This window comes from Microcaecilia unicolor, chromosome 10 (genome assembly GCF_901765095.1).
Source record: "Microcaecilia unicolor chromosome 10, aMicUni1.1, whole genome shotgun sequence".
NCBI classification, from domain to species: Eukaryota; Metazoa; Chordata; class Amphibia; order Gymnophiona; family Siphonopidae; genus Microcaecilia; species Microcaecilia unicolor.
This window is the reverse complement of record NC_044040.1, coordinates 40,916,966-40,929,966: the sequence shown is the minus strand read 5'-3', so window position 1 is coordinate 40,929,966 and position 13,001 is coordinate 40,916,966. Positions and strand designations below refer to the sequence as shown.

The 13,001-nt window shown below is 48.9% G+C and overlaps 1 protein-coding gene across 2 annotated transcripts in view; it reads left to right on the top strand.

Annotated features, from left to right (window-relative positions):
* CERK (ceramide kinase) overlaps window positions 1-13,001 on the top strand; it is a 126,012-nt gene that overhangs the window by 82,335 nt on the left and 30,676 nt on the right. For both annotated transcript variants that reach the window (XM_030216414.1, XM_030216415.1), the window contains one exon: window positions 720-796. In XM_030216414.1, the coding sequence (XP_030072274.1) occupies window positions 720-796 (77 nt within the window). The remainder of the gene's footprint in view (window positions 1-719; window positions 797-13,001) is intronic.

Genomic DNA, 13,001 nt, shown 5'->3' with positions numbered 1-13,001 from the left:
TCTTCATAAATATCGCATAATTAATTTTAGTACACTTGGTGTTTATTACAAAATGCTGAGAATCCAGTGGATTTGAAATCAAATATAAATGATCTGGCTTCTATTTTGTGGGTTTTTGAGAACTAATTTTTTTTTTTAACTGTAGAGTACAAGTGAATATATATATATATTTATAATATATATGGAATAGTAAGACTTTATGGGTATGTGGCCTTAGAGAGGGCAAATGCACATGTAAAAAGACCAAAACTGCCCATCAGCATAGAATTAATTTGACCTTTTGTGGGAGATGCAAAATCACAGCTAATGGAAAGGAATTTTGGATTTAGGTTATTCCTTTTCAAGAAGAGCTAAGATTTAATGGGGCCAGCAGATGGTTCAGAATAAAATGTCCAGTGTTACTCTACTCCTTGGGCAGTCTAAAAGCAATCCATGAAAGTAACATTTCCAGCACCATAGGAAAAAATCAAGTGTTGTTGAATTTATGCTAATTGCATGATGCTCTTGGGGGGGCCTTTTTACTAAAGCTTAGTATGTACAAATGGAATTAGCGCAAACTAAATTCTACAAAGCCCATTTTATACCTATGGGTTTCTTAGCATGTAGCGTGTGTTAAACTTTAGTAAAAGGGCTCCTAGGTCTCATGTTTGTTTTCTTAGCGTAATATGACTATGGCTGTAATGAAACAGTACAAAATAATCAAGTTAATTTTCTTCCAGATGCTACATTTGCAAGCAGAGTACACAGGAAGTAGAAGAGAAAAGGAAGCGGCATCACTATAATTTAGAAGAGACAGGTAATTTTTACCTATATATGGTTTGTGGGAAAGGAGACATAGTCAGAATTGACTCAACAGACTATAACCATTAGACCATACAGACTGAAACAACATAATTAACCCCCAGCTGAGCTAGTTCTATTTGAGCTGCTGCTGAGCCACTTTTTAGTTTATCTCTGCTGCTACACCACAGTTAAAAACAAATGTCAGCCTTTTGGGGGTTAGCATAAGATCCACAAGCTTCAACATTTTCAATAGAAAGGCAGCCACACTGTATTACTACTACTTAACATTTCTAAAGCGCTACTAGGGTTACGCAGCGCTGTACAATTTAAATTTAAAAAGTTCAAAGCAAAAGGAAGGCTAAATGTAATATAAGAGGTAACTAAATGAATGTCAACCAAACATAAAGATGACATGATATATTGTTCCAAAAAGCACACAGGCAAGCCATCTGCAAGATCCAAAACAGCAGAAAAGAAAAGCAGACCCACATGGTAAAATAAAACAAAATTTATTCAATGCAGATATATAAAATCAGCATATAATTTTCCTCTAACCGCCCAACATAGCCATGTTTCGCCCTCAAGGGCTGTGTGAGGGGCTTAACATGAAACCAGCAAGAACAGTCCAGTGTTTTCTCTGTTTGGTTAGTGCAGCGCAGCATAAAGAATAAGGCTCACAAGCAATGAGCTGTCTTTCCCAAGCAGCTGCAGACTGACACATTGAATACGTTTTGTTTTATTTTACCACGTGGGTCTGCTTGTCTTTTCTGATGATATATTGTTCGCCAAGCCTGGCAGTGCACCTTTAAAAATGAAAGATGCAATATTCATTTTACAGAGATCGTGGCTATGTTATTTATTGACATGTTTGAAAATGTTTAATGTTGACTATTTGCATTGTTATGTGTTTTTAATCTGTATGCCACTTTTGAGTATAAACATAGAAAGTCAGGTAAGAAAACATTAAATTAATAAATTCCATTGAGGTGTGTTAGCATGACCAGCTTAACTTGGTGCACTAGTTGAGTTATTAACCAGAAGAAAATTCTGGATAAATACCTTTTATCTTGATTAATGGAAGTAAATTGTATGACATTATTGAAACCTTCAGTGATACATGTGATAAAGCCTTCGCTGCTGTGGATAAAGATTGAAATCCTAATAAGTTGTCATTTACAGTCTGGTTTCCTAAAAGTGATGAATTCAAGCTGCTGTTAGTTTTACTTAGTATTCTATTGTAATTATTTGTTGCAATCTTGTATGTCTTAAGGATTGTGTGTAACGTTTGGAACCCACTAAGAACATTGTTGGATTGGTGGGATAAAACATATAAACGACAAGTGACCGTACTCACTTGCAAATGCGCAGTACAGACTTCCCTCTCTGTTCCGCCCTCGCGTCAAGACATCATGATGTCAGAGGGCGGAACAGAGAGGGAAACGGAGTCGAATTGTCGGTCGCTGCCGCCTGGAAAGGAACAACGTGCGAAACAACCTCCACCCTCCCCCCCCATCCCCGCCGTCGCTCCCTCCCCTCTCCGTGCTGGGCCTCCTGCACTGACCTGACAGCGCCTCTCACCTCCGTGTGGAAGTGCTGCAGGCAGCAGCACAGCTGCTGCTGCTGCCTGTAGCACTTTCACGCGGAGGTGAGAGGCGCTGTCAGGTCAGTGCAGGGGCCCGGCATGGAGGGGGGAGGGAGTGGCGGCGATGAGGGTAACTGGACATGGGGGGAGGGCAGGGGGGAGAGGCCATGGTTGCTGGACTTGGGGTGAGAGCACGGCACACAGGAGGGTTGCTGGACATGGGGGGAGGGGGGAGGCCAAGGGAAAGAGGAGGGTCGCTGGATATGGGGGGGGGGGGCGGGGAGGAGGATTGGTGGACGGGGTGAGGCCAGGGGAGAGAGGAGGGCTGCAATACTTGCCTGTTTTATGGGCTTAACGGCTAGTATAAATATATAATAATCTTTTTTTAAAAAGAAGTTTATATTGTAATTAAAGAGCAGTGTTGTTAGTAACAGCTCTTTCAAAGTTCTTTCATATTATTTTCCAATGTTGAAATGCTAAGGATGGCACACTGTCATTGGGTCTGGTTTCTATTTCCACAATATATAAATTAGCAGCGCACTGTTGTATGCAAATTAATATCATGACATTGTACACATCATTAAAACAAGAACATCTGCAGCACTCAAGAGCTGGAGCTTACAGCTTATTGGGGAAGCTATAAGTACTTACCAAGTTCAGAAAAATACCAGTCTTAAATGAGAAATCTATCATTGGACTTGGGAAGTTTAGGTCCTAGGCAAAGAAGAGTTAAAGGAGGCTTTATTGCTTGCTATGCTTTGAGGAAAAGTTCTAGGTGGCTGTTCTTACCTAGGCCTAGTGGTGTTGGTAACACACAGAAGTTCTTAAGAAGGATAGATTCCCCAATTTACACCTGCCATAGGCCTGGTGTAAATGGGGCACCTTCATGTCGCAGGCATACTGGGAACTTAACGCAGTCGGTAAGTTGCTCACCTAAATGTCTGCTGTGCCTATGACCCACCCATGTGAATTCCTCCCTTACAAATATGCAGTAGGTCATTTAAGAGTATGTATGTACTCTTAGGTGCCTCAATGTTGCCATTCTGTACATTTAGGTGCACAGTTAGTGCATAAATGTAAGTGACTTGTTTAAGAATTACCCTTACAGAGGTCAATACAAGAAGGGTCGCCTAAAGTTACGGATCTGCATTTCATGTGCTAACTGTGGATTCCATAATAGCAATTAAGCACATAATCCCCATTGTAGAATACTAGTAAAAGTCTGCATTTATGCACCAACGTTTAGGAGTAACTATTATTATTATTATTATTATTGCATTTGTATCCCACCTTATCCCACCTATTTGCAGGCTCAAAGTGGCTTACATAGTTCTGTTACACACAGTTAATCCTGGATGTCAGGTATAATTATTGTTGTGCAGAGATTAATTAGGGGAAGAAGTAGAGAGAAGAAGGAAGGAATTTAATAGGTATATTAGACGATGGGTTTTCAGGTGTGGATTAGTACAGTTCTGGGTTTTCGTTGTAGGCTTTGTTGAAGAAATATGTCTTGAGGGATTTGCGAAAGATAATTGTTTCGTTGATTGTTTTCAGGTAGTGCGTTCCATAACTTCGTACTCATGTAGGAGAAGGTGGTATCATGCATCATCTTATATTTTAGTCCTTTGCAGTTGGGGAAGTGCAGGTCAAGAAATTTGCGGGATGATTTTGAGGCGTTTCTGGGAGGGTAGGTCTACAAGGGTTAGCATGTAGATTGGAGCGTCTGCGTGAATGATTTTGTGTACCATTGTGCAGATCTTGAATGCAATACGTTCCTTAAGTGGGAGCCAGTGGGGTTTCTCTCTTAAGGGTTTTGCACTTCCATATTTGGTTTTTCCAAATATGAGTCTGGCCGCAGTATTCTGGGCAGTTTGGAGTGTTTTGATGTTCTGCTCTTTGCAGCCTGCGTACAGTGCATTGCAGTAATCGAGATGACTTATCACCATTGACTGTACCAGGGTGCGGAATATGTATCTCGGGAAGAAAGGTTTTACTCTTTTGAGTTTCCACATGGAATAGAACATCTTTTTCGTCATGTTTTTCACGTGAGCATCGAGAGTGAGGTTTCGATCTATGGTTACTCCTAGAATTTTCAAGTTTTGAGAGATAGGCAGAGAACAGTATGGTGTGGTTATGGTAGGGAAGCTTTTTGTGTTATGTTGTGTTATTTACACTGTGTCTATGGCAGATGAAAATGCGCATTCCTAAATGTGGCACCTTAAACATGTAACTGATAGTATTCTATAAAGAGCACACTAGAATAGTTGGAATGCCCATGCCTCTCTCACATGAATGCCACCTGTGCAATTACATGCCAACCAATTTACATACACACTTTATAGAATAGGTTCAGATCTCGCACATGTAACTGCAAATTAGTGCCAATTAGTACTAATCAAGGCCAATTATTGAGTGATTACCAATTAAACACCAACCAGGGCCAATTAAGTTATTCACTTAAGTAATCCTATAACTATACATGCAAATGCCTGCGTAACTGTGCACACCATGTATAGAATTATAGCATTAAAAATGATAATTTATAGCATTAAAAAATGTTACCTCTTTGCTAGTGCATATCTTTTGTTTAGTAGGTGCTTACTAACCTAAACAGTCTGCCAAGTTTGCATTTTTTTCTAATGATAAATCAACAACTGATGTGCAGCTATATATAAGGCTTTTACAGTAGTTAAATTAACCTTTATCATGCTTTTACATGTAACACAGCTTTCCTGTTCTATGGTTGCAAATTTTATACATTTGTGCATTCTTAGAATGCCAACAAATGAGACTTTGTAATGATAAACACTTGCTGAGCTTCAGGAGATGTGATATATGATATGAAATTCCCATTCACTAAATTGACTGTGTTCTACATCACTGTTTCTCCACCTGCAGAGGATGTAGAATAACCACTTCAGTGCATTCTAGGAACACTCCTGATTTGCTCATGACCATCTTGGTTCCATGCCCTATTTTCATACTTGCACGTAAAATGTAGGTGCATAACTGCTAATTAAATCCAATTAGTGCTAATTTCTTGTTAGGATGCCAAATAGCACTAATTGGCTAGTTATTCAATTAACTTGCATTGCACATGCAAACTTGAGCCCTCAACTCAAAGCGCAATGTATAGAATCCGGGTGTTAATGTAAAGTTGTAAGAAGTGGTGGCACCATAGAATGGTGATTCATAGACCTGCTGTAAGCATGCCAGATTATTTTGTGTGGTATACTTTTACACAAGGCAGCATCTATCAGCCTTAATCATCTTGTATTTGTTTCTGCAGAAAAAAGATGAGCAAAAATTGAAAATGGGGAAATTACAACACTAACCATAACAAATACTTTCAATTATTTTTATGCTTCAGATGATTGGGAAACAAGATTTTATAATAAACATTTTACATACTAACCATTTCACATAGACGTTCTGTCTAATGCCTGGTGAGCTGAAGATTTCATAGTGCTGCTGTTACTGAGATGATTAGTCGTCTCAGGTGAATGCTGTTTGCGTTGTAGTTTAAGCCATTGTAAACATCAAAAGGGCTAGTGTGGATGATTGCAATTACATCATCTTTATTAACCTACTAGAATATTGATTTTTATCATATTTCTCAATGATTAAAATAATAAGAATGGGCATAAACTTTAAATTCATACATGATCTTCATATTAAAACAAATAATTTATCCTTCCAGTAAAAGTCCTGATGCTACATGAACTTTGTAGTGTATCATAAGCAGAAATAGCATTTGGATGTATCATTCCCATAGGAATAATTTAAAATACTGAAATAAAATACAATGAAAACTGTAACGTATGAAAACAATGCATATCTTCTGAAATATAAGTTTAAAAAGCTGCATGTCTGCACTTAAATGATAAATGGAGCACAGACTATGTACCCTACATTGAGCTGTGATGTTTGGTCTAAGGCTGTGTAGATACTGTATAGCTCCCATGCACAATAGCATAGTAGTAACATCGTAGATGACTGCAGAGAAAGACCTGCACGGTCTATCCAGTCTGCTGAGGTGGAAGGAGGTGTTTCAGAGAGCTCTGCAGACTTCCAGTGGGAGGAGAGTGAGGCCTAACTCCCTCCCCAAGGATGTGGAGGGCCTCTGGGGAGCGTTCCCCAGGACAGGCCCAGGCCATGGGGCCTCTTGGGCTCAGGGACCAGAGGGTCAGGAAAAGCGGTCTCCTCCCTTGCAGTGCCGCAGGGAGGAGGGAAAGGAGCCCTGTGGATAGAAGAGGGCCAGACTCCAAGGGAGGAAGCCGGACTGGTACCCCCCTCGCGGCCGCACGACGTCCAGCAGGTGAGGGGGAGAGAGAGCTGGCGGAGACCCTAGAGAAGAGCTGGTCTGAGAAGGAAAGAGTGGTAATGGAGATCTGTCAAGAGGCCCTGCCGGAGGTGGAGGAGGAAAGCAGTGAGGATAGTGACGATCTAGAGGAGGAAGAGCTTGTGGACTACTGCCAGGATCCAGAGGACCCGGCCAGTGGCATAATTAAAGTGGTGAAGAGAATTAAAAGTACGGAGAAGGAGGTGGTGGACCTGGGGAAGCGAGTCAAAATGGCAAAAGCCCTGAGCAAGCTGGCCCCAGCAGAGCATCGCAAAACCTATATGAAAGAGGAAACCAGGCTGCTTAGGCTTCTCCAGAGAAAAGAACAGCTGCTGAGGGCCCTGAGGAAAGGCCCTGGAAATCCTCTGAGAGAACTCTATATCAACAGAGACAGGATGGCCTCGGGGGGACAGGCCCCGTCAGCCTCGGTACAGTGGAAGCAACAAACAGAGCAGGAAGGAATCAGCCCAGGCTTTGGACCCCAGAACATTGAAGCATCAGGGGAGCTGCCAGGAACTAGCACCCAAAATACATTGAAATTCATGCAATACCTTGCTAGTCAGTCAGGGCCTCTGCAGGCAGCTTCTGGAGTAAGCAGGACTGAAGGTGGGGCTGTGGAAGCCTCATTGAGAGCACCTGAGTGTGGGAGAACAGAACAGGAAAAAAACTTAAACACTAAGACTTTTCACATTGTTGAAACAGAGGCTGCAATTTCAGGAGAGAGACCTTTTTCCACAGAAGTGGTGGTGGAAGTTGAAACAGAGAACTTACCTGGAGAAGAGGAGGTTGTCCTGTTCCCATTGCCTGTAGTAAAAGCAGACGGCAAGGAAAAAATGCCTGGGAGGCCTCACCCACAAAGCTCTGAGGAGCAGGATGTTCCAGCCAATCAGCCTGCAGCAGGGCTAAGGACTGAAAGTGGAGATGTTCCTGCAGGGAGCTGCCTCTTAAAGGAGAATGCAGGAAGAAAAGCAGGTGAAGACAAGGAGTGGTTTTCCATAGAGAAAGCACAGGAGGCCACACAGTGTTCCCCACATAAAGGTTCAGAATGGCAAGGAACTGCGCTGCTGGGTGGCGGGATGCCATGCCCGCCCAGCACATTGGAGCAGGAGGCGCCAGCCAATCGGGCTGGAGGAGCAGGGATGGCCGCAGAGGAGAATGCTACAGCGCAGGAGGATTCCCCATGTTTGGGAGAGCGAGTGGTGCTGGAGTGCGGGAAGCCACTCTTACTTTGCAAAACGGCAGAGCAGGAAGTCCCAACGAAGCAGGACGCCAGAGGGGAGACCAGTTCCCAGGAAAACAGCGGGCCCGCACAGGGAAAGCTGGAGCAGCACGTTGCAAGGAGGGACCCAGCACAGAGAGCAGGTTCCGGGGGGGAAGGAGGGGGGGAGGAGCGGGAGGTGTTTGCCTTGCAGTGTGCGCCAGAAGGAAACTTGACTGGTACCTTTGACTTTGCAGTTGGCCAGGCTGCAGGGGTGCGAGCCAGGGGGGAGTGTTCGGGCCGGGAGGGGAGGGTTGGCTCGGTGGGCGGGGGAGGGGGTCAGGGGCATTGGGAGGGGAACAAGTATTTAGGGGAACCTGCTCTCACTGTCTCTAGCGAACGTTTTGAAGGGGACAATGGCAGGTTTTTTGCTGCAGGGGAAATGGTACAGAAGCACACTGTGAAGGCAGGGGATGTGCAAAGTCTGCTGACAGAAGGGAGAGAAGGGAGGGAGGCTGAGAGGGGAGGCAAGAGAGAGAGGGGGGGTACGGCGCAGCAGGAGCAGGGGGGTCTCAGTGCAGGAGATGGAGGAGGGGGACGGTGGGGGGGTGCTCCATCCTTTGCGGCGGTAGTAGGTGGGAGGGGCGGGCGCAGGGGGAATGGGGGGGCAGGAAGCATTGGGGAAGGATGGGGGGGAGGGTGGGGGGGCCAGGTTCCCAAAAGGAGGAATGTGATTCAGTTAAGGTGGGTGGGGGAGGGGGGGATGCCAAGTAGGGATGAGGCCCTGAAGTTGGTCTTGGGTTTAGGATTTCTCCCAGAGGACCTCTATGCCTGTATCCACCCGGTGAATATCCCAGAGTATGATGTTAGTTTTCTGACCCAGCGAGGCATGGAGGTCTTCTGGGAGAAATACGAGGGGGTAAGGGGGAAAGGGGATTGGAGAAACTTTAGGGCCGTACCGATCAGCAGACCTGACCTGGTGCAGGTAACCCTGCTGGTCCGAAATGAATCCATTTCAGGGGCGGACCTGGCCTTCTGGCTACAGCGGTACGCAGAATTGCGTACCCCCTTGTCCAAACTCCCTGACCCCAGTAGGGTGTGGGCGGGAGGATGGTGTGCGCAGGTTAGGCTGAAGCAGGCAGGACACGTGACCCAGCACATTCCCTCCGCGGCGTTCATTGGCAGGGATCGGATCCTCTGCTTTTACAAGGGGCAGCCGCGGCAATGTCACAAGTGCGGGTCATTCAGACATTTTAGTATGTCGTGCCCAGTACGGCAGTGTGGGAAGTGCGGGTCTAAGGAGCATCCTACGGAGTCTTGTGCATCTATCCGGTGTAATTTGTGTGGGGGTCTGGGGCATGCATTCAGAGCTTGCCCTTGGGCCTCCCATAACGGGGGAGAGGAGGACATGGGAGGGGGCGGTCCAGTTCAGAGGGAGAGGGGGGGAGTGAATGTAGGGCGAGATCAGGTTCCCGGGGTGGGGGGGAAAGGAGCTGCGGAGGGACAGGGAGTGGGAGGTGGGGAAGGGTTGGGGGAAGGGCGGAAGCGGCAGGACGGGGCAGATGAGGGTTGGACGCGGGTGTCAAAAAAACAACGGAAGGTGACGGGGGTACGGGAGGAAGGGGGAGGGGAGGCAGGAATGGGGATAGAAGTAGAGAACAGATTTAGGGGATTGGAAGATGAGGAAGGGGGTGACGAACTGGCAGGAGAGGAAGGAGAGGATGGGATGAGCCGGCAGGATGGATTGGAAAGCATGGCAGACGCTGGAAAGGGAACAGCGGGTAAAAGGAAGAAGAAGAAGAGGGAGAAGGTTTTGAGGGACGAAGAGGAGGAAATGGTAGTGGAGGAGGTCGGGGAGGTGGGGGGCAGATTGGGGGGGGCTGAAGGGAGGGTGGGGGAGAAAAGGAGGGTAGGACAGGAGGCAGGGATGAAGGCAAGAGAGGAGAGGGAGGATGGGCTGGAGGCAGGATTGATGGAGGGGGTCGAAGAAGGGGCAGAAGGGGCGGGAGAGGAGGCAGGGGGGGGAGGGTCAGTGGACGACTCCCAAGAAGGGAGGGAGGTGGGCGAAGAAAAGAGGAAGAAGGGGAGGAAGAAAGTAAGGAAAGGGGGGGGGCTTTTGAGCTAGGGGTCCGGGACTGGGCGGACGAGGAAGGGGAGGGTGAAGGGGAAGGGATCCCTGGAGGTAGTATGGAGCAGAGGGAAGGTAGCCAGGAGGGCGGGGGGTATGGAACGGCACAATGATGGCTGGACTGCTGTTAACATTCGCCACACTTAATGTGGCTAGTGTCGCCTCCCAGAGGGCGAGATGCTTGGCGTTCGATGGCCTCTCTGCCGTGGCGGTGGACTGTTTTCTTCTGCAGGAGACCAGGCTGCGAACGCTGGAGGAGGTTCGGCGGGCAAAGCAGGCCTGGAGATGGGGGCCCTCTATTTGGGGTCTGGCAGGGGAACGGTATGGGGGGATAGGCATCCTCTTCAAAACATTTAAAGTAGAGATCCAGAGGGTGGTGGAGCTGGGAATTGGGAGGTGTCTGGTGTTAGATGTGAGATTGCGGGGGGTGGCTTTGCGGGTGATTAACATCTACGGGCCGCAAAGCAAACGGGGAAGGGCAGCACTGTTTGGGAAAATTCGGCCGTACCTTTACACCTCACGGCAGCTAGTTTGGGGGGGGGATTTTAACACAGTCCTGAGGAAGGAGGATAGGGGGAGGAGGGCGGCGCAAGTAGGTTACGATGGGGTACGGCTAGCAGGGATCATGAAGGGAGCGGGATTGGTGGACGCGCACATAGAGTTTGGTGGTGGGACGCAGGGTTTCACTTTTGCCCGGGGCACTTGTAGAAGTAGAATCGACCGGTTTTTAGTTCGGGGAGGGGCGTGTGGGAAGGCACCAAGGGTGGTAGAGGTTGATTTCTCAGACCACAAGATGGTGCTGGTCGAGCTGGGGGGAGGGGGGATTCACGGATTGGGGAAAGGATTGTGGCGTTTAAATCAGAAATGGTTGAGGGAGGGGGTGTTGTACCAGGAGTATTTGGAGTTTCTGGCAGACCAGGTATCCATTCAGGGTGTCTTCCCTTCCCTAGGGGACTGGTGGGAAGTTTTGAAACACCGCACCAGGGGGTTCTTTCTCCGTCAGGCGAGGAGGCAGGGGAGGGAGGTCACCCGGCTAGGAACTGCTCTGAGGAAGCGAAGGGACAATTTGATTTCCAGGGGAGGGAAGAGGGAGGACATTGAGGCCTTGCAGCAGGAGGTGGAACGGGTACAATACAATCGGTACTCTTCCCTTGTCTATGAGCGGGACTTCGGGAAGCTGCTCAGCCCGAACCCTTATGACTGCTGTAAGGAAAGAAGGGAGAGGAGGGTGGTAGAGGGGTTAAGGGATGAGGGGGGGACGCTCCAGCAGTCTAGGGAAGGTATCTTGCAGGTGGTGGGGACCCACTTTGGGCGGGCCTTTTTGGACCAACGGTTGGGGGAGGAGGCCATGGCGAGGTACATTGAGGAAACCCCAGGGGTGGGTAAGGGGGGGCCTCATCTTCGGGCCTTGCTGCGGCCGTGGACGCTGCGGGAGGTACAGGAGGCCATTGGGGCCTTGCGGCGCAGGACGGCGCCGGGGCCAGACGGACTCCCGGCAGAGTTCTACCAGCAGTTTAGGGATCAGTTGGCGCCAGTCTTGTTGGCAATCTGGGAGGCGGCACGAACAGGGGGATCCTTGCCTGAGTCGATGGGGGCATCAGCTTTGGTCCTTCTTAGCAAAGGCAAGGACCCCCAGGATGTGGCAAATTGGCGGCCGATTGCACTTCTGAACACCGACCGGAAGATCTTCGCTCACATGCTCCTTGCCCGCATGAGGAAGATCTCCGGGGAAGTGCTGGCAGCCCCGCAGGGGTGTGGGGTCCCGGGAAGGGGGGTGCTAGAGGCAGTGGCCTGGGTGAGGGAGGGCCTGGAACGTAGTCGGGTGGGAGAGGGCAGGCTGGTCGTGGCCTTGGACCAGGACAAGGCTTTCGACCGAGTGCAGTGGGGTTTTTTATGGAAGGTCCTAGACCACTATGGATTCCCGGGGGAATGGATCGCGCAACTTCAGTTATTGTATGCGGGGGCGCGATTCTTTCCCCTGGTGAATGGATGGAGGGGGGCGGAGGTGGGGATCTCGGCGGGGGTGCGGCAGGGGTGCCCGTTGAGCCCCCTGCTGTACGCTTTCGCCATTGATCCCCTGGTGAGGAGGCTGGAAGGGGGGGGGGAGGACGGGCTCAGAGGAGTGGAAGTAGGCAAAGGGAATGTGTTGCGAGTCATCGCCTATGCGGACGATATCACCGTCTGGGTGGCGGATCGCAGGGAGGGGAGGAGGCTGCAGGAGACCCTTGCAGCATACTCCCAGGCTTCGGGGTCTCGGGTAAACCTGGGCAAGAGCACCAGCTTGTGGGTGGGGCCAGAGGGACGGCGGTTTAATTTAGGTGGAGGGTTCCCGGATGGGATAGAGAAAATGAGGGTTTTGGGAGTGTATTTTGGGGGAGGGGATTACGGGCGGGAAAATTGGGAACAAAGGATAGCGGAGGCGAGGGAGAAGGTGGACCGCTGGAAGGGGTGGCGGATGCCCATGGAGGACCGGGTCCGGTTGCTGAAGAGCCAGGTGGTCCCCATGTTCCTGTTCCTGAGCTACATCTGTCTCCTGCCGGAACGCTGTTTCACGGCAATTTACAGCGTGTTCTTTCAACTCCTGTGGGGGAACAGGATGAACCCAGTTCGACGTAATTTCACTTACCGGTCGCGGGAGGAAGGGGGGGTGGGAATGGTAAACCCAGTCTTGCTATTCTCCTCCCTCTTCATCCAGTTTAACCTGGGGCGGGCGGGGGGTCTGAATGCCCCAGGATGGGTACACAGTGTTGTCCAGTGGTGGGAGGGATTTTGGGGTCCTTGGTTGGGGGGAGGTAGGGTGGGACGGTTGCGGAAAGGGTTCCCGGAGGGGGTAGGCTACTATAAATCTTTGGTAAAGCTGGTTCGGCTGTGGGACATTACATGGGAGGAAGTTAGGGCAGGACAGAGGGAGATCTGGGTGGAGCGGGTTCGCTCCCAACGCTTCTCCTCTCCCCTGGCTCTTAGGGAT